Source organism: Podarcis muralis, chromosome 9, assembly GCF_964188315.1.
Source record: "Podarcis muralis chromosome 9, rPodMur119.hap1.1, whole genome shotgun sequence".
In the NCBI taxonomy this organism is placed as follows: Eukaryota; Metazoa; Chordata; class Lepidosauria; order Squamata; family Lacertidae; genus Podarcis; species Podarcis muralis.
The window spans coordinates 76,164,854-76,187,155 of NC_135663.1; the positions used below are offsets into that span (position 1 = coordinate 76,164,854).

Consider the following 22,302-nt stretch of genomic DNA (forward strand, 5'->3'; position numbering starts at 1 on the left):
CTTTCAGCCCAAGGCCTTCCTTCCTTCCTGGACAGCATTCCAGGGGCTGCAAGCCTGTAGAACAGCCTTTCTCAACCTGTGGGTCCCCAGATGTTGTTGGACTGCAACTCCCATCACCCCTAGCTAGCAAGGCCAGAGCTCAGGGATGATGGGAGTTGTCCAACAACATCTGGCATGTCCAAAGTCTGCTCTGGGGGCCTAATCCAGCCCACCAGTTGATTTAATCCGGTCCCCGTGGCAGTATATGTCCTGGGGTAAAATCCTAAAAACAGCTCAACAACTTTCAGGTAAAATAGTAAAGAAAGCTCAACAACTTCAATCCTAAAAAAGCCCAACAACTTTGGGGTAAACTTCAATCCTAAAAAAACCTCAGTAACTTTGGGGTAACTTTGTTCAGCCCTCACACATGTTCACTTCATCTAATCTGGCCCTCTTTGAAAAAAGTTTGGGCACCCCTGAATTTTTAAGTGATGGCCATTTCTGGCCATTTCTGTACACTGAATTTTGTCTGGATGAGGCAGTAGAGTCCTGATTTAATAGAATAGGATCTGGGTACTTCATAGAATGTAGAGAAGAATATATATTTTACATACAGTAAAGAAATATTTGTTAATAGAAAAGAAGCGTAACAGAAGGCCTAGCACAGCGCTTTCCTGCAGGAATAATTTTAAAATAATATGAAATGAAATGATGCATTCAGAAAAAAATATTTCCTATCTGCAGTCTCAAGTGGTGATATTCCATTTATTCATTTCGGAATGTTTTGTCATGTCTTTCTTCTATGAAACACTCATGGCAGTTAAAAAAAATCGATAGAACAGAAAATGACAAACAATAACTTTGCCACACTAGTTCTGCTGCATGTCAAGATGAAAGCTGTGTGTGTCTCAAATGGGAAGCTGGCAGTAGGAATTGTTCCACTTGCTGTTGTAAATGTTCAAATGTTTGGTGAGAGCTGCTTCCTCCTGCTTTTGTCTCCTATAGTATGCAGAAGATGTATCGCTGAAAATCAAGCATATTAATATAAATCTAAGCAATATAGTCTTGCTTGATGAGAGGGGAAAGGAGAATTTGATGAATTTCAGTTCCTCGGGAATAAATGAGATAAACTTTGCGGCATATCTGTCAGAGGTAAGACAATGAGGAGGTAACTTCTGTTTTCATGTGGTGTAGAGAGGGTTTTTCCCCCAACCCCGGTAAATACAGGTATTTGACACCAAGGCATTATTTTAAAAATATAAGCACTCGCCTGTATATACTCATCTCAAACTGCAATGAAGTCACCATAAACCTTTGAAGCAATTGATTTAAGCTCTGTGTACTAGTGCTCCCTAGTGTGGCTTGAGAGAATGACTGCTGCACCATGAGAAATAAATTCAGTATTGAATGCACCTATTGGGCTTTGGGTGTGCACCGTTTAGCCACCTGCAAGGTCACATCTCTCTCACACTGGGAGACCAAAACTTCATGCCCTCTGAGGGGGTCATCCACTGTGTATTTGCTGTGCAAGATGTTGTGTGCTTTCTTTCAGCCTTTTCAGTTGTAAGACTCAAGTGTGCCTCCAGTTTTAATTCAGAGCAACAATATTGCTCAACTACCAGAAGCCTAACAATCCTCATTCTCTCAGTGCTACAATGATCTGATTTTTGCTTCTGTCTTGTGCAGATCAATAAGAGTGTTACCAAAGTGGATCTCTTGTCCTTTGCTAATGATTTGGAAGCACGGGCAGACCAACTGGTGAGTTTTGATTTGATTGAAATGAAACTGTGATGAGAAAGCCTCTCCTCCTTCCGGAGGGGAGGGGTTGTGAGCGGGACCAGATCCTCGCGTCATGCAGGGGGCGTTCTGCCCCCTGCCCTGCCATCATCACTGGCGCACCACACCTCCCAGCTGGGCACCCAATCGGGAGACACTGCAGAGGCGTGGTTTAGCCGCCCAAATGCAGCCGCGCCAGCTCTCCCCGCCATTGCACTGCCAATTTTCGCGAGTCACCTACCCACCACTCCCTTTAGTGCGTAGTTTCTCGCTTGACCTTGCTATGGACCCATGGTTGGTCGCCCTGGTTGCCCAGGGGGCCCGGTAGGAGTTTTTTTCCAATTGGCAAATTGGCACCGGCCTCTTGGTTTTTTTCGCCTACCTCATAGCAATTTTCACAACTTTCCTGGTATTTGGCGGTTAGGCATTGGAATGTGTTGCTGGTGTATGGAGCGGCAAGGTGTGGCCATCGCCTACCCCTTCACTTATGGTTATTCCGAATAAGGAATCCGGCGGTCGTGGATGCTGTCTGGTGTCCTGCGTGGCTGGGGGCCATGGCACGACCCCCGGTGACATCAGGGGAGAGCTTATAGTTGTATTGGCATCAACAGGCTCCCCCGACTCGTCAGACTCGCCCCTCTCCGAGTGGGTGGAGTCAAATTTGCTCTTATCCACTGCCTAAGCCAATACCTTCTCACATGCTGTAATCAATAAAGTTGTGGCCTTTTCTAACCCATTAACCTAATATACTGTGTCCACGTGTCTTTATTAACCCAAAGTGGGGGACGGGTACTCGAATCACAACGTGTTTATTCTGAATGTATTCTACTTTCCATTGTTGAGGCGCGGCTGTAAATGGAAGAATATATTTTTAAAGTAGATATCTGCTTAAGCCAAGCTCACCTAAAGCATTCTGATGACTTACCTGGAAGACAGGATTAATACAAGATGCTGTGTATGTCCTTAAAGTGGACCATATGAGCTAGCAAAGTAGAATGCCTGCGAAAGCAGAACTTGGGTGAATTTATCTGTACTTTATTTGGCATAAAAATAATTGCTGGCAGTGGGCATTAACCTGAGTCAGCTTTGCATGTTCCACCTGGCCAGTGTTGCTAAGATGAGGCATAACATCTTCCTGCTTGGCACTCACAGAGAGATCTCCCTTCAACAACTCCTCCAGGAAAAAGGGGCAGGAAGCGTACATTTGCTTCCAATAAGTATTTGTCCATAATCAAATATCTCAGTGGAGGGCGCCATTACACCTTTTGGTCTACTGGAAAAATAATTGTCTTAAAGGAAAATGTATTTATCCCAATAACTGAATAAAAATTAAAGTTTACCAGAACATATTTTTCAGTATTTGAACTTCATTTTTTCAGTATTGCAAAGAGAAACAGCTGTGTGGGGAAAGTATCTAAATAACAACTCACAAGAATTGGTAGAAGGGCGTATATTTTCTTAGAACTTTAATGGCATTTTGCTGTTTCTGACACAGAATGAGAAATGACTCACTTCTTTGGAAAAGAAGACTTATTTATCTAGAATTGTAAGCTGTTTAATAACTTGTTTGTTTGTCTTTGCAGCCTAAAGGAGCATTAGAAAATGCATTAAAAGGACATGCAAATAGTATTCGCGTGATACATAACCAACAAGTTGTTCCATTGGAGCAGGCAATGGTAAAAAAACAAAACTTTGCAGTTATTGGGCTAGGACATGATTGGTAAAGTGTATTCAACAAGCTACAAATCAGTTTGGGATGTCAGTCAAGACTGACTCCATGCAATTTCTAGACCTTACACAAGGATGTTTCTTGTACAAATATTTTCTGGAGTAAAGTTTTAGTGTCCTTTTTTGTGCGTAAGCTAAACTATGGTTTTATGTCTAGTGCACTCCGCTCTTATTCCCTGGCACAGCTATGAGGAAGAAATCTGAAGCTTTCTCTCCCATTTCTGCTTTTAAAACTAAGCAGAGTTTCTTTTGACATCCAGCATACAAGTTGTTTAAAGCTGAGTTGAGCCGGGGAGGGGCCAGTTGTGGCATTTTATATCTTTCTACACGTTAGGCTATAATTTGGCTTTTCTTGTGATTTTACTGCTGCTTCGTGATGCTATCTTTTGTTTTGAAATAATTTCCTTGCTGAAAATTACTTTGCTTGTTTCCTCCTTCCCCCCCCTCACTCTTCTAATTAACTCTTAATCATTCTCAATATTTCTTTTTCCAAAAACTGACTGTCAAGAAATATGTTAGAGCTAGGGTAAGTGCTTTTCCTTTCTTACACTGCAAGTGAGGGCTTTAGACACATTTCAGATCAGGGACTCCACATTCCGCCTCAGTGTGATACTTTTTTCAACCTGGTGATGTTATACACTACAGAGAAACCTAAGCAAAAAACCAGAACAGTGGGGTCAGGGAGAGTATAAGACAGCGGTACACTTGGTTGTAGACAGGTGCTGGTCCTTGCATATGGGTCCATCATAACATCTTGCAGCTGCTCTGTTAAATGCATATGGCATGTTACAAGCCAACATCATAGTACAAAGCTGTAAAGGTAAAGGGACCCCTGACCATTAGGTCCAGTCGTGGCCGACTCTGGGGTTGCGGCGCTCATCTCGCTTTATTGGCCGAGGGAGCAGGCGTACAGTTTCCGGGTCATGTGGCCAGCATGACTAAGCCGCTTCTGGTGAACTAGAGCAGCGCACGGAAACGCCGTTTACCTTCCCGCTGGAGTGGTACCTATTTATCTACTTGCACTTTGACGTGCTTTTGAACTGCTAGGTGGGCAGGAGCAGGGACCGAGCAACGGGAGCTCACCCCGTCATGGGGATTCGAACCGCCGACCTTCTGATCGGCAAGCCGTAGGCTCTGTGGTTTAACCCACAGCGCCACCCGCATCCCTGGATGTAATTACATGTTCCAATAAATAAAAGTTGGGTTGGGTGTAATTACATGTTCCAATAAATTAGGGCTGACTCTATAAACACCAGCCCAGTCCAAGTTTCTCCCCTTCCCCTCAACATGTTGTACAAGTTACAAGATGTACAATATGTTTTGGGACTACAACTCCCATCATCCCTAGCTAACAGGACCAGTGGTCAGGGATGATGGGAATTGTAGTCTCAAAACATCTGGAGGGCCAAGTTTGCCTATGCCTGCATTCGTGTCACTAGGTTATGTTTCTTCACCAGTGACAGCCCATGACATGGAGCAGGCACTGTGGAAACTCATAGGGTGTTGATATTGGACAGCCCATCGTTCTCATGACATGTAATTCTGACCTTGAACTTGGAAAGCCTGGATTTAAATTGGCATGGCACCCATGACACTGAATGACCTCTCCCATAGAGATATTGAAGTGTGCATGTAATCTTAACAGTGGACACCTGTCCACACTGCAGAGTCATGGAATTGTAGGACCACCGAGAGAAGGGATGAGGAAGCTTTCGATCCTCAGGTGCTGTTGGCTACAATCTCTACCACTGGCTGTTGGTCTTTCTGGCTAGGGCAGGTGGAAATTGCAGTTTGATAATACCCACAAGCCCAAAGATTAGCAGCTCCTGGCCTAAAGCTTTGTAGTCTATAAAATGGGAGGGAGGGTAGTTTCTTAATTTTTATGCACTCTCATTTTCCATTGCCTGAACTTTGTAGCATTGAAAACAAGCTGACACTGTAAATTCATGTTCCAGCTGTATTTCAAACTACGTAAAACTACACCACAAGAATGGTTTCCATTCTACTTAAAATAGATACGTATTTACAAGGCTTTATGTTCAGGAAATATGGCTTTACGGATCAAGCTTTTTCTCTGAAATATGGTATAAGAGGTTTGTGTGATAGACTTCCTTTTGTTTTGTGTCTTTAACCAGAGCACTTTAAACCAGAGCATAAGGTTCCTGCAGAAAACATCATCAGAGCTTCCTGTAAGTTTTTGTTCATTTGTTTCTTCTGAAATAAAACCCCCTTTAGGGTTGTTTCTTTAAAACATTAACTACCTATTTTGTGACATATTTGCTAGGCAGTATTTTTTGTTCATTTTACTCTAGTGAAGAGATGGAATGTTGTACATTAAATTCACCTGATAACCGAGTTCAAACATTATCAGTTTCATTCAGACAATGCTGAGTACAGTGGTACCTCGGGTTACAGATGCTTCAGGTTACAGACTCTGCTAACCCAGAAATAGTACCTTGGGTTAAGAACTTTTGCTTCAGGATGAGAACAGAAATTGTGCTCCGGTGGCACGGCAGCAGCAAGAGGCCCCATTAGCTAAAATGTGCTTCAGGTTAAGAGCAGTTTCAGGTTAAGAACGGACCTCCAAAACGAATTAAGTTGTTAACCCAAGGTACCACTGTACTTGAAAGTCCACCAGACAAAATAATCTCCACATAGGAAACTACATGTTAGGGGAAAGTGTTAACATTTAGTGATCTCTCTGATATGCTAGCTTGTTACACAATGACCGCTCCCCGCTTAAAACGGGGGGCGCCCTTTGCGTGGACGCGTGCAGCCCCTAGATCTGGAGCGGCTCCAACAGCATAGGCTTGGTTTGCCTTCCCTCAGGTGGGATTCCTGGAGGTCTCCGCCTACCTCAGTCAGTTGTCCAATCCCACCTGGGGGAAGCGTTGCCAAGGAGACCAGGCCAGGTAGGGGAGGGATTACCTGCCCACACAATAGAGGGAGGATCTTACCTGGGAATCCTCACTTGGCTCCAGAGCTTCTCCCACCCTACCCACCCTCAGTTAATGTCTTATTTTGCAGGTTAACTTTTCTTCACAGGTTTTGCAGGTTAACTTTTCTTCACAGGTATGCAGGCGCTGCTACGTTAAGGTCGCTGTTAAAGGGCCGGAAAGGAATTTCCCTGCATTGGCAGGTTTCGCCTTTCCCATAGCAAAACGTCACAACTTTGGCGGTATCAGGCCTTGGGCAGAATCCTTTTGTGCATCTTCCTCTTTGCGGCGGCGATACTAGGGTTCCCCTTAAAGGGGTTTTCTGAAGGGAGGCTTTGACCGTACGCCGAAAGGTCGTCATTGCTTTCCCCGGCGGCGGCAGCGTTACAGGGGCGGCTATCTGTGCTTGAACATATGTTCTCCAGAGCCGGCCCATCCCCCCCCCCACACACACACACTGGATAACCCTGATGCTCCCTAGGTCCCCGGCTGGGGACTGGGGAGGGAGAATGCCCAATGCCTGAGCCAAGGTCTACCCACATTTGAAATTTAATAAAGTTGTGGCCAATTTAATCCCATAGCACGTTGTCTTGAGTCGTTATTCCACATGACGGGGGGACCGCGCGGGATCTGGGGACTCCGCCTGTCCACGCAAAGGGAATTTGTTAATACTAAGAAGTATTCAGACTACAGATTTACCATTTTAGTGAAAATTAGGCCTCCAGCAGTGACTGGATGATCCTCCAGATTATAGTTTAGAGCAGGGGTCAGCAAACTTTTTCAGCAGGGGGCCGATCCACTGTCCCTCAGACCTTTTGGGGGGGCAGACTATATTTTGAAAGAAAGAAAAATGAACGAATTCCTATGCCCCACAAATAACACAGAGACTCATTTTAAATAAAAGGACACATTCTACTCATGTAAAAACACGCTGGTTCCCGGACCATCCATGGGCCGGATTTAGAAGGTGATTGGGTCGGATCCGGCCCCCAGCCCTTAGTTCGCCTACCCATGGTTTAGAGGACTGGAAATCATCCCTGTGCTTGAGTGCTCCCACCTCCCCTTATGTGTGCAGTTTATGGAATTGCTTCCTTATCTGATGTTGTGGTGGAATGTAGCAAACCATGGTTTGCTCAAACCAGGAAGCAATTAATTAAGCTGCACAAAGGGAGGGACAGGAAGGGACCATGTGAGCATAGGGCCCATTCCCGACCCTCCAACTGTGGTTTGTCTGCATGCAGCCTTCACATTTTTAAGTGTACGCTTAAATATCTTCCAAAACACCTAAAAATGTATAGCGTGAAGCTTTTACAACTGGCTTGATAAGGAACAATCATAGCAGTGTGGCAGCCACACACAGAGCTTTCATAACTTTTTACGTGTGATATTATAATGTCATAAGTGTAGCCATTTGCCTGTCTCTCAGGACCATAAGTGATATGGGGGAATCTATAGTCTTTGGTTAAAAGCAGCTGTGGAATAATTTGAATCAGGGCTGCAACCCTTTCTCTAGCATTGTTTTCCTGATTTAAGTTGCCCCTAACCACAAGCTGCTATTAGCTGTGGAGATGGAAAAGACTGCTGCATTGTCCCTTCTTTTGACTTGCAACTCCTGGTCGGGAGGTGTTTAAGTCAGGGAAACAGTGCTGGGGAAAGCTTACAATTCCTCGCCTGCCCCAGTCCAAATTCTCCTGTCCCTCACAGCAGCTTTCACCCAAAGAAAAACATTCTGGGAGACTGAGTTGCAGACCTCCCACATCACATCTGGCTTGACCTACATTAAGGTCTGAATAACTGACTGACGTGGCATTATTTATATCATTCCATTTATGAATGACTTCGTATAAAATACTTTGAGGCTATTTAAAACATCAGTAAAAATAATGAACTATATAAAATCAATGATAATATAAGGCTGATAGAATTGGTTTCTGTTTTGTTAGCTGCGGCTAAGATAGTTTAGTTGGAGGTGGAAGGACTTGAATGTTCTTGTAGTATGGGAATGGTCAGTGAAATGTATTCAATCGGCCATTATGAATCAACTGAGTGATAAGGAAGGAAGGAAGGAAGGAAGGAAGGAAGGAAGGAAGGAAGGAAGGAGTGGCAGATGTGATCTGCTAGAGAGATGGAACTGTTTTACCAACTATTGGAATCTCAACTATGGTAATGTGAGACTAGAAGCGTATTTATTCATATAGTATATAAAAATTCTACATATTTTATACTTAGTTTTAAGCTATCAGGGGATGCCATAAATTTAGAGATTTTGTATCTATCTGGAAATGATCCTTATTTTATCTGGTCAAACTGTTCTTTTATTTTGGAAAGATTCTATGTTTGAATCACTGCTTCTCTCTCTCTCTCTCTCTCTCACACACACACACACACACACACTCACACACACATATACAGTGGTACCTCGCAAGACGAATGCCTCGCAAGACAAAAAACTCGCTAGACGAAAGGTTTTTCCGTTTTCGAGTTGCCTCGCAAGACGAATTTCCCTATGGGCTTGCTTCGCAAGACGAAAACGTCTCGCGACTTTGTTTCCTTTGTCTAAATAATAATTCGCAAGATGAAAAATTCGCTAGATGACAAAACTTGCGGAACGAATTAATTTCGTCTTGCGGGGCACCACTGTATATATGAGAGAGAATATTGTACATTCTGTGTTCTGTATTGTAATCTATATCATTCTTTTTTTGAAATCATTCTATCATTCATACACACACACACACACAGTGGTACCTCTACTTATGAATGCAATCCATTTCAGGGTGCCATTTGCACCCCAAAAAGTCCATAAGTACAGCGCCACTACTGTGCTTGCACAAAGCACAATAGAGCGCTTCTGCGCATGCATGAAGCACGCAGATCACTTCTGCACATGGAGAACCCGGAAGTAACATTTCCGGGTTTGCCGCGTTTGTAACCTGAAAAGCCGCAATATAAAGCAAACATAACACAAGGTATGACTGTACTTGATGACACAGTGAATCTTAGTTTTGGATTTGAAACTCTTACATATGAATGACAAGAGTGTCAAATCCAAAGCCAAGATTCACTGTATCATCAAGTAATGAGCATGCATGTATGAACCAGCCATGGGTGTCTGGGTTGTTTGCTTTTTACTCCCCTTTGTGTAATTCTGACTGTGTGTTGGAGAAATAACTGTATAATGATTAGTGGTTTGGGTGGTTCAACGGCATACTTTTTCTTTCACCACCCCATAATCTTCTTTTTTCCTCCTCTTCCAGGGGAAAGTCAGAAGTGTGATCACTGCTGTTAATAGTGCACAACTTCTTATAAACAACAATGCTTCGTTTGTTATTGTTCAGGTAAGTTTTAATGTTTTATTTAAAAAAAACCAAAAAACCCCCACACAGTGCATTGTATTTGGAATTCTTATGTGTGTAACTTAATGTTTCCATTTCTTTTTTCCCTCCCAAAAGGAAACTAAAAAGTATATGGATACTATAATCGGTTACTTTGAGCAGTACGCTGAATGGGTGAAGGAATCGGTAAGATATCTCCCCACCCCCACCTCTTGGGCAAAGGCCAGTTAGAGAACTTCCATTTTTGAAAAAAAGGGAAATTAAACATATTGGTGTATTAACACTGCTACTAGAAGCAACATAAAAATTAGAACATAACATTAATTATCCTACCAAATATGATTAATTCAGATTGGGTATCAGAATTATATGTCTATCTTTGCAGCTTAGTATAAAATGTTTCTTCTTGGGAATTTTCTGTATCTAATGTTCAGCACTTGAATTCTTTTTCTGATCTCTTGTAGATTGCTATGGAAGTGGCACCTTGTAAGCCCATTGCCAATGTGGTAGATACTGCTATAGATATATTTCTATGCAGCTATATAACAGATTCTGTGGTAAGAATATTTTGCATTCTCCCAAAAAAAAAAAAATTGTGAAGGAGGGAGGGTTAAATCTTTTTATTTCTCTGCTGAGACAGCTTATGCTAAGACTAGAGAACCGGTACATTTGCATAAAGGTAGACTTGGGTAATAAGAAAGGTACATGTGTATTACACAGTAACTCCCAAAGAGTTGCAGTTCACATGTCTTTCGGGAATTTGGAAATCACATGACTGGAAAGTAATCTTGAGAAACAGCTTGTTGCGTGATGAGGTCCCCAAGCCACCCCAATAAAACACAATTCACACAGAATTTTTGTTTAAGGTTTTTGGCATAATTTTGGCCACAACTTTATTAAAATACAAAAAATGCGAGTGGTTGCTTAGGCATTGGTTGCGACTATCTGACCCCGCACGGGGACAGACTGACATTCGCACATTCGTGAAAGTCAGAAAGGGAAAGCATTTTGGGGAGAGAGATGGAGCTGGGTACCATGCCCTCACCTCTCCCCAAATGCTCCCAGGGGCTCTTGCGTGGCCCTAGCCCCTCGACAGGGGTTCGGACAAAAACATGGCGAGCCCCTGGATTCCTTTAATGGAATACCCTTGCAGCAGCAGCAGCATTGGAGGGGCAGGCACAGCCAATCCATGCCCCTCCACCAACCAATTCATAAAACCAATGCCTAACTGCAACCTTACAAGTTGTGATGATTTGCTACACAGTAGGCAAAAACCAAATGGCACCAGCCAATCAGCCAAATGGACAAAATTCCTACCGGGCCCCTGCCCCAAAAGCAGACGACCCCATGACAGGCATAGCAAGGTCAATGCGAACAACCCTAAATATAGGGAGGGTGGGTGATCCGGTGCGTGCAGCGAATTTAAGAGTTCTTGGCTGTCAATCACAAAATGGCAACATTAACTTCTCCCCAATACTAGCTACCTTCACCTGCCCAGCAACAGTGGGGAAGTCTTGATAGACCCCACCGCAACACGTGCTCTCCATGGAGGAGAACACGCTTTGTCGATACAAGATTTGAAATTGCCGCTGAAAAGCTAAGCCAATTGACATAATGTGAAATGGAGTGTTCGGCCATTTTTTGGCATCAGATAACTGTGGTTAACGCTCTCCTGACCCTATTCTCAAAAAACTATTAAGTTGAAACCTCAGTTTTTAGAGGAATTATGCACACAAACGGACCTGATGAATCGGACCAAAGTATTTTGCTTCCAGTGGTGGCCAGACAGATGATTCTTAGAAGCTTGCAAGGAGAGCACAAAAGCACAAACCGCTTCTGTTTACCCCCCAGCATGTGATATTCAGAGGCACACTTAGCTATCACTTAGCCATTGTGGCTATTAGCATTTATAGGCACCACCCTGGAAGAAAGATTCAACAGTTTTTCCAACTTTTCCAATACAAGTGGTCTTTTCAGTGGTTCTGTCCCTTCTGAAAATCCACCTGACATGCCCTTTTCTGGCCATCTAAATTATCTAAGTGCACAGGCCACTTGCTTAGATGTTCTCCTAGTCACATGGAATCTGTTCCACAGATATGCTTCTTCCATGTGGATGGGAAGGCAGAAGGCAATGTGCATTTTATGAAATAGCACTTCCATCTTTCTCAACTACCTGCTGATTAATTCCATTGAGTGGCCTGGAATTTTAGTGCGATGGGAGATAGCATGCATAATTTTATAGGAGCCTTGATAACCCCGAGGAAAGACAGGATATAAATCTCATAACTAAATAAATAAATAAGCCCTTACAATTTCATCTTCGTTCATCTCTTTCTCTTTTTATAAAAGCTAAAAAGTCCAAAAAGTTTGAGCTTTAACTTGGGTTTTCCATTTGCCCAGTCTGGAGACATACGTTTGGAGCTAATCATTTTATCAAGCAGCTAATAATGAAATTTACAGTATTTAAATGCAATGGAAAACTTTCTTCTACTGACTTACAGAAAGACATTTTGGATGCATTCCTGAACAGTGACAGCGTTCACTGATTCCTTTTGTCCTGAAATGGCAACATCTGCATTTTCTAGTTGCCTTGAGAAATGCAGAAGTTGTATATTTGTGTGCGGGGGGAAATTGGCAAAAGACACAGAAAGGAATAAGCTAAATGTTCCTCAGAAATTTTCTGCAATTACTGCTACTAATTGAGGGCACCTAAAGGACCATGAGTTGTTTTCTTTGCTGCTTAATTTAGGATAGGCCTGGATTTTTCACGCATAACTGGGCAAACAAGTTCAGACTGTCTCCAGGTCTGTTGAAAGCAAAGTGGAAAACCACCTTTTTAACAGCTGGAACTAATTGGGCTGGTCTGTGTAATCATCAAATTATTATTTCTTGTATAAACAATATTTCCTGACCCAGAAAATTGCACTAAGAAACTAAGGAATTTACTCCACTGCAAGCAGGGATAAAGCTACATCTGTTGTTCTTTACAGAAGGAGGAAAGCCTGGCTAGGATATTAATCTTCTGAGGCCTACGCATACATTGCGGTTTGTCGTAGGCTGGTTGGAATAAAGCAATGTGCTTGTGTGATTTATTTATTTTTGTAAGTTGTTGTAAGGGTTTCACATGCATTCCGTGTTCATCCCAGGGTAGCGCTAGACGGATGGCACACTCTGGTTGAGTTTAGCTTGGCTTACAAGTATATTTTGGTTTGGCTGCTTACGTTATGGAGGGTGAGGTGTTTCCCTGGTTTATTTACTTTCTGTAAAAACTGAGCATTTGCCAGCACAGGGCTTGCAGTAGCATCCTGGTGCCTACCACTCAAACACAACACAGCAGGCAGGGCCTCAGACATTTGGACGCCTGAGGCAGAAGGTCCCGTCTCCAACCACACAATGTGTGTGCCAGGGGAATCTCCGCCAGAGCTTCCCTTGAAGGAAAAGCCCTTGGAAAGACTCACCACCGCCAGGCAAGCAAAGGGCAAGCTTCACAAGGGCTTCTGGAAATGCCGCCTCTTGCGTTTCTGCCGCCTGAGGTGGCTGCTTCAGTCTGCCCAACTCGTGGTCTGGCTCTGCAGTGCAGGAGCCCTTCTGCATATACTGTTGGGCTATAGAGCTTGAAAACTGCCCTCCAGCTCAGCGCAGCACAACTTGCCATGAAGGTCAGGCCGCTTTCCAGAGGAAAATAACCAGAGGCCTGTTAAACACTGAGCAGGCTCACAGTACATGGCTAATGGCTCACATTTAGCTTAAAGGTAAAGGGACCCCTAGGGACGCGAGTGGCACTGTGGGTTAAACCACAGAGCCTAGGACTTGCCGATCAGAAGGTTGGTGGTTCGAATCCCCGTGACGGGGTGAGCTCCTGTTGCTCGGTCCTTGCTCCTGCCAACCTAGCAGTTCGAAAGCACGTCAAAGTGCAAGTAGATAAATAGGGACCCCTCACAATTAAGTCCAGTCGCGAACGACTCTGGGGTTGCAGTGCTCATCTCGTTTTACAGGCAAGCTCATGCGCCACAGTGGTTTAACCCACAGTGCCACCCGCATCTCACATTTAGCTTGCTCGGTTGCAAATTATGAGGCCCAGTATATGGGATGTTCCAGTGAATGAGGGAAGCTGGCTAACGGAGAATATATTAAGTGCCTCAATGTTGTTTTTTGTCTTCCCTAGAATGCCTTCTGGTTTGGTTTGGGGGGCTGTTCAGTATTTCTAATCCCTGCCATCATTTGTGCTGTGAAACTAGCCAAATTCTACCGTCGGATGGATACAGAAGATGTTTACGATGAGTAAGTAAGCAGAATGCTCACAATGGAAGATTGCAGAAATGCAAGAAAGCACTTTATGGGAAATATGTTTATAGTTTCCTTTTGTGATTGTGCAAATCAGGGTGTCTCAGAGCAACTCAAAGGAACAGGTTGCATGGAATTCGTTATTTATCTGGGGCCCCGACGTTTACAGGAGTTTTACAGTTTCATGGGCAAGTAGCTGCCCATTTAAATTTCAACAGCATATGAGTGGAAATTGAGGCAGTAAAAAGAGGGGGGAAGGAATGCGAGAAACGTAGACAAAAAGTAGTGAATTTGAGTCCGTGCAAGGATTTCTGCTTGCACAATAAGGCTTCCCTACTCATTCTTCTCTCCCCATGCACCCTACCCAGATCCATTACAAAGGGCTGGGGAACCCCTAGAACAGATTTGGGGGCGAGGGCAAGGAGAACGTTCTGTTGCACAAGCAGAAATCCTTGCACTGATGGAATGTTCACTTATTGCTCCGTTGGAGTCTACCCAGTGTTATATAGCTTTCATTTAATTCAGCAGTGGTGATTTGCTCCCTAGTCTGCAGAGAGCACTGAGAAATTTGGAGGACCCTCTTTCCCTCACAGTACAACATTTCCCTGGGTATGCCAGGAACACAGAGATTATTTTTTATTTTTTTAAAGAATAGAATGCAGAGGTTTTTATATATCTGGTAGGTGGGTATTTTCTGCAATGCTTACTGCCCAGGCTTCAGCTTTGGCATGTATAGTGCACAGACACACAGTAAACAGAGAGAGGCAACTGGAATGGGAGGGTTTGCCTGGTACAGAGCTCTGGAAATAGTGGTTCTTCTGGATAACCCAAGACAGTTGAGGGTTTGAGGTGTAGACAGGTCCTGTGAAAAGTTATTCAGGATTAAACCTTTAGAGAATAACCTGTACTTAAAACATTCCATAATGCAATAGATTGGAAACTTTGTGGTAGCTATGAACTTAAAACATATTATGTCTGATCTCATATTTTCCTTTGCTTTTGTCGTGTGTAGTTATTCTGCTTCCCCTAACCAGTCTTCTATTCTTCCATTTGCAGTTCCTCTGTCTCAGGGACTTGGCATTTTACTTTATGATAGCTATTTTTACTTATTTTTCACTTGTCTTCACTTTTACCTTTTTTAAAAAACAAAACCATTTCCCCGTAAGTCTGTCCAGTGCCTTTTCCTCATTTGTTTATTTTTATTGTGTAGATCACTTTGACATTATACTTTTGCTACAATAGCAGTGAAAAAACAACAGGGAAATACTGCAAAGCCAAATATTTATCACGTACCATTACTTATTAACACACATGATAACTACTTCTTTTTTATATTTTGTAGTGTTGAAACTATGCCCATGAAAAAGTAAGAGATTTTAATTGATATTATAGCATGTAAAGTGGGAGGGTCTTTTTTTTTTTTAATTCGTAGATGTTACATATTTGATATATATTGTATTTATTTTCTACATTTTTTGGCATATTGCTCACCATACCTATCACAAATAGCTTCATGCGGATCATGTTGAAGTAGAGCTTTCTGTAGAATTAATTCCATACCGTACAGTCCTTGGTATTCTACAGGCTCCGCTATGGACATGACTAGTTAACACTGTTTTTTAAAAAATAGATATACTGAGGTGTTTTAGTTGTCTTATATTCTTCTGTTTTTGTTGGCTGTTCTCAGCTGCTTTAGGCAAAGATTTTGGAAGGGCAACTAATACCATTTAAAACAAACACCTTGTTAATTTTTTTAATTATCATCTTTGTAACCATAGTGTGTATGGAGTTGCATCTTTTCATTAACACAGTCCTTTCTTGGTATATTTATTTTATTACAGTTTGGAAAATGGTAATAATGGTTATCATAAAGAGCATTTATATGGTATACACAATCCAATTCTGACAAGGTAAACCAAGTTTGAAACTGCCTGCCTTATAAGCACTCTTAATATATCGTGTATTAATCACTCACTCCTTTTTTCTGCACATTTTTAAACCACTTTTTGTTTTGCATGATTTCTCATTGCTTAGCTCTCTCTTTCAATATATGCCTTACATTGCATTATATGCTGGCTTGGTTTAAAAGAAACTATGGTTAATGTGAACAAGCAGTGTACTGGTGCACAGTGCTAAAAAAATCCTAGCCAGACTTTGATATGTCGTGTTATCTGAGCCCAAACTTATGATTTGTCTTTTCCAAACAATCAGTGACAATTGAGGTTTGTTCTTCAATTATTCATCATGGTTTGCTTGGGGAAAGCAAACCACAAACACACAGAGGCAGAACAAGGTGGGGGCAGCCTGCCTCACGTGACATCCCTGAGGGTGACAAAATCCCAGCGGGTCCAATCACGGCCATGCTGTATTGCACCCCCCGGCCGGGCCACCACCCCAGATGGCGTCCCCCGGTCGGGCGCGATTGCCCCTCCCCCTGGGTCGGGAGTGCGGGCAGGCAGTTAAAGTAAATGCAAATAAATTTGAGTCTGGTCACATAAAATTGCACTTCAAGAAAGCACTTGACCTGCAGAAGGTTGTGGTAGCATCTGTGTGAAAGTGGCAAAAATTGATTTTTGGGTGTTTTCATCTTGCAGAGTTCTCCTTTTTACTGATGAAATCAGGAGTGCTCTACGTTTTATATCAGGCTCCTAAATATAATATCCTGGTTGTACACACACACACCCCAGCCAGCCTCCTGATGCCCCCATTTGTAGTATTTAACTTGCATAAATCTTGGTGTACCTTGAGAGCGAATAATAAATAACAAAACAAAATTGTGTGGTGCTGTGGGTTAAACCACAGAGCCTAGGACTTGCTGATCAGAAGGTCGGCGGTTCGAATCCCCGTGACGGGGTGAGCTCCCGTTGCTCGGTCCCTGCTCCTGCCAACCTAGCAGTTTGAAAACACGGCAAAGTGCAAGTAGATAAATAGGTACCGCTCCAGCGGGAAGGTAAACGGCATTTCCGTGCGCTGCTCTGGTTCGCCAGAAGTGGCTTATTCATGCTGGCCACATAACCCGGAAGCTGTACGCTGGCTCCCTCAGCCAATAATGTGAGATGAGCGCCGCAACCCCAGAGTCGGCCACGACTGGACCTAATGGTCAGGGGTCCCTTTACCTTTACCTTTATTATTTGAAATATGCTGAGAAGCAAAACACCAACTTTGAAAACACTTAGCTTTAAAAATATCAGTGAAAATTGGTCTAACTGAAAAGCAGGCACCTTATTTTCTTTTCCCTCTCCAAACCTAAAACTTGAATAGGAGTGGTACCTGAGACAGAGTTTGAAAAACCCTGCCTGAACTGCTTTACCCTGCTTCTTAGTGTGACAGTCTAGTCGTCTCCACTTTGTTTCCTGCTTGGCCACGCTCCTCCTATGCTTTCCCACTTCCCACTACTGCTTTTAGTTGATTAAAAGGGGCTTTGTCTTCTTGCTATTAAAAAAAAGAGACTAAGGTCTAGATCTCCCAGTGGATTTTCTGACTGCAAATGCATGTGCTACTAGTGGTGAACGTTAACGACCTGTTTGTATTTTTCAGACCTAACTTAGCAATTATAACAGAATTGCCTAAGAATTTATATCTAGCAGCCATTGAAAGGGTGGAGTAGGAAAGGGTTGGTGATCTGAAGAGCTTTCAGAAAAAGCAGAGAATTCTTATTTTGCTTTCTTTATAAAAACAACCACCCACAATTTTCTCCATTCATTCACTTTTCTATACTGAAGTTGCCCCAAACAGTTTCATATGTCTCTCTTTCTTTCTCTCTCACGTTTATATATATATAGCTCTGTGGAACAGTGGTAGTGCATACTGGAAATGTGATGGGTAAGTGTCATTGTTTATTTATCTGCTAAAATATTGGCCCGTTTTAAAAGAGCAGCTTAGCTCATTTGACCTAGCAAGTATGGCTCCTCATGGAATTGACAATTGCGTGTTTAGACCTTTAAACCTCCCCCTTAAATAAATTCAGTCAAGACTCAAATTTTGGTTTGGTTTTTGGCAGAATTTAGGCCACAACTTTATTGATTACAGAAAGTGACTGGCTGCATAGGCTCTGGTTTGACTAGCTCCCTGCCATGCAGGTAGCGCTGACCCAGGGCACCAGCATAGGTCAGCCAAGGGTGAACACCTGGATGAGTGGAAAGCTGGGCACAGGCCATCTCCACCACCCAAATTCTTCCCTGGACTCAGGCACGGGCACAACCCCTCACAGGGGTTGACCAAACCATTGAGTCCCTGGATTCCTTTAACGGAATACTCTTCACATAGGGATGGCGAGAGCGTTCTCCCATCCCTATCACCTGAACCAGAGCCTATCCGCAACCTTACAAGTTGTGACGATTTGCTACGCGGCAGGCGAAACCCAAATGGCAACAGCCAGTCAGCCAAGTGGGGAAAATTCCTGCCATGCCCCTGACCCAATGACAGACGACACATAACGGCATAGCAAGGTCAAGCGCAAAGTCCTAAAAGTAGGGAGAGGTGGGCGGGTGTTCTGATGCACGCACTGAAAGAGGAAGCTCTGGGTCATGTGCATAGGTATATATAGGTCCCTTGATCCATTTAGCATGTGTCCCATTGGCCTGATTGAACTCTGCATCAAGGGACCTACCAGTCGGGTGTTGTGGCTATCCAAACGTACCCACCCACAACACAGGGTTAGGTTGCCAGGTCTCACCGCAACACGTGCCCTCTTTAAGGGAGGACCCGATTTTTCAAATGTGACCCTTTAGATCATGAGTCCTGTGGCACCAAGGGCTCTTTTCCGAGGGTCCGCAGAGCCCATGTCTGAACTGACCCCTAGTTCTCCGAAGGTCACTGCATTCTATTTCCGCTCTCTTGTAAATGTGGCGGTTAGGAGCATATTCTGACTTGTCTCTTGTGGCTTCATTTTCAGCCCCGGGAAATAATCCTGCAAGTAGCTCCTCTGGGAAGCACCTTTCGCGTCAATTCTGAATTCTGAGCCATCTTGTCTGGGGCCTGTCTAGTAAACTAATGTTGAATGGAAAGAGAACTGTGCAATCGTATGCCATGAAATGCCAAGCCACACGGCATCTATTTGTGTGTGTGTGTGGATTACCATTAACACATGGAATTAGTGGCTTCCATTCTTGTTTTCTAATACCATTTTTCCACTGGAGTTTCTGTCTCTCGTCACATAATATATTTATTTATTGTAAACAGACTGGTCTCTGGTTTATATTCGTTTCCGTGGGCTGTTGTTTTTCTTCGGATTCACTGCCCAGTCAAAATTAACTCGGTTCTTGTTATCATGTCCAGAGATGTTAATACCATGTATAAAATATGTGTTTACATGAAGAATACAACCTGTGTACAGACACTTTTTTGTACCTGTGTTTTTTACAGCTGTATTGCAGCAGATTTTTTAATACTTTTTGTTATACTTCACAAGAGACCTGTTCAGCATGACCAGTGTTTCCTCGGTGCTGTTGGGTGGCTGCATTTGACTGTGAAACGTATGGAAACCTGCAGTATATTTTGTGTCGTCTTCAGAAAAGTGAATGCAATTTGGCAGATTATTCTTCCCTATTTCTGAATTACCAATTAACGTACGGTGTCATTATGACCAGAAGCATATTGTTTTCTTGCAAGCGGTTAGCTTTAAAAAAACAAACCCCCCCAAAACCCCAAATTCGGCAGAAATGTGCAACGGGAAGATACTACAATTTTTTCTTTGTGACCTGAATAGTCACAGCAAGGAGTAAGAAAAGTCAGACCTTCAGCAAATTTCCTAGAGGGCGTGTGTGATGGATGCCAAACTGCACACTTATTGGCCTGTGCTGCTGTAACACAGGCTTCCTCCACCTTGGCCCTCCAGATGTTTTTGAGACTACAATTCCCATCATCCCTGACTGCTGGTCCTGCTAGCTAGGGATCATGGGAGTTATAGGCCAAAAGCATCTGGAGGGCCGAGGTTGAGGAAGCCTGCTGTAACACCTAAATGTAGCATATGTGCGTACATCCCTAGCTATGCATGCCTAATAGGCATAATCTTATTTTTGTACACACTTTTTTGAGAGAGAAAGCTTGTACTGAGCATATATGCATAGGGATGGCACACTTATTGACCTCATGTAGATGTTACAGTGGTGTGGAGATGAAATCGCTGTGGGGCATAATCCCACTTTGCAGCTGCTTCACCCAATTTGCCAAAGGTGTGACTAGGCCTAAAGTTAATACACTATGGCCCTGATGAGGTGTTCATAGGTTTAACTTGTAAACGGTGTTATATATTTAATAAAGAATTGGCTATATTTTGTTAAATAGGTGTAAAGTGTTGAGAATATATATGAAAGCTGTTGCACCCCACTGTCCTTTTACTTACGTGTAAAAGTTGTGAATAGGATTGATCTGCACAGAAAAGCTGCCAAGAGCTATCTATCTGATGATAACCAAAAGCTGTGTGAGGAAATATGGGATGTTGGGGGCATGGCTTTTATGCCAATAAATTGGGGAGGGCTTTTTATCTTTTAAGGCAGTGATGGCCAAACTTGGCCCTCCAGCTGTTTTGGGACTACAACTCCCATCATCCCTAGCTAACAGGACCAGTGGTCAGGGATGATGGGAATTGGAGTCTCAAAACATCTGGAGGGCCAAGTTTGGCCATCACTGTTTTGAGGCAACAGTCAGCGCTGGGGAATATGGTGGGTCTTCTAAAGTTACACATGACTTGCTGATTTTATTAGATGGTCTCCATTCATTTGGAAACCCTTTTGGTAGAATTTCTTGTAAAGATAATTTCTGGCAATCTTAGAATTGCTTCATTGCATGATGATGGCACATTGTTTGCCCAGTCTGCACACTTGGGACTAAATGCATTATTGCGCTGTGCCTCGTGCAGAATTGGTGCCTTTCCCCCCATATCTCAGTGGTGGGAAAATGACGCACATGAAGCACCCCTCAAACTGAATGGGAATTGGTATTATATAGGGAATAAATTAAGTTTTTCACTAGGGAAACTGATTATTTCTACTAGGCAATGAGTAGAATGCTGTACTTAAAGTATGTAAGTATTATATCTCAATATCTGACATTCCAAGTTGTAGATTTTAATAAGTTCCTATTTTTAATTTGATAATGTCCTCAAATCATTTAAATAAAATACCTTGATTAACGTTTGTGTAATTTTTAAATGCAAGAAGCTAGCGCATTGCATTAAAATCGCCTCCGACCAGAGGTAAAATGGATTTCTGCCTCTTTCCAAAAGGGAGTCGTTTTATTTGGAATAATTTGATTTTGGCCTACAGGTGAACCTAGTCCGTTTTAAATAAAGAACTGAGGTACATTTTGTAGTAACTGAGAAACAACTTGCTTGTAGCCACCCTCAATGCAACTTACTTGTAAGCCACCCAGAGTGTCTAGGAGAGCCCAGCCAGATGGGTGGGATATAAATAATAAATTTATTATTATTATTATTATTATTATTATTATTATTATTATTATTATTACTACTACTACTGCTGCTGCTGCTGCTGCTGCTACTGCTACTATTACTACTACTTGTGTAAGTTACACAGCATTTTGCTCTTCCCCTTGCCCTGAATGGCAGCCCTGTACTATACTAGAAGTTGGTTTTAAAGCTCTCCCAAGTTTGAAAAGCAGCTTGCTCCTAAAGGGAGACAACTCACCAGACTTTGCAATGCTCTGGGGGTGGAGGGGTTTGCAATCTATGGCAGGAACCACCAAGAGAGGAAAGCTGACCTTCACATCTCCACACTGTTTACATCACTTGCCTCTCCTGGGACTGTTCACATGTTCATATGGTATCAGAGTTCCCCCACAGAATGTTTCTGGGGTTTTACTGATTTTTTTACCGGTGAGAATAATTTATAAATCGCTTGATCAAAGAATCCCCAAGCAGTGTGCCTAAAACAATGATTATCAATATACAAATGGAAGTCCACAGAATTTTAAAATAGGTACAGGCGGCGACTGTTTTAGGCGTATCCAATTTCCACGTGATCACCGATGTGCGGGTCCTTTTCGACCTGGAAGAGGGCATAACGGGTGGAAGGAGGTGAGGGCATAATGGGGCAAGGCATGTTTATGCACACCACCAATGCACACAAGGAGCAGTAATGGAATCCCCATGCAAAATGGTCACCACCTGTATACATAGCTTGATTACATGTCTGCGTAAGGTTTCCGAAACCGAAAAGTTTTTGCGTGTCAAGGTCCCCAAGCCACCCCAATAAAACACAATTCACACAGATTTTTTGTTTAATGTTTTTGGCATAATTTTGGCC

General features: G+C 42.9%; 1 protein-coding gene across 12 annotated transcripts in view; it reads left to right on the forward strand.

Moving 5' to 3' along the window:
- PROM1 (prominin 1) overlaps positions 1-21,170 on the forward strand; it is a 117,786-nt gene extending 96,616 nt beyond the window's left edge. For 5 of the 12 annotated variants that reach the window (XM_077934437.1, XM_077934436.1, XM_077934438.1 and 2 more), the window contains 13 exons: positions 985-1,131; positions 1,666-1,737; positions 3,339-3,431; positions 3,992-4,009; positions 5,619-5,672; positions 9,677-9,757; positions 9,872-9,940; positions 10,219-10,311; positions 13,920-14,035; positions 15,381-15,404; positions 15,880-15,948; positions 17,821-17,860; positions 18,933-21,170. In XM_077934437.1, coding sequence (XP_077790563.1) covers positions 985-1,131; positions 1,666-1,737; positions 3,339-3,431; positions 3,992-4,009; positions 5,619-5,672; positions 9,677-9,757; positions 9,872-9,940; positions 10,219-10,311; positions 13,920-14,035; positions 15,381-15,404; positions 15,880-15,948; positions 17,821-17,839 — 855 coding nt within the window. In that variant the 3' untranslated portion in view covers positions 17,840-17,860; positions 18,933-21,170. The other 7 variants (XM_077934439.1, XM_077934441.1, XM_077934445.1 and 4 more) reach the window with 5 other exon arrangements.
- Positions 21,171-22,302: the final 1,132 nt, after the last annotated feature.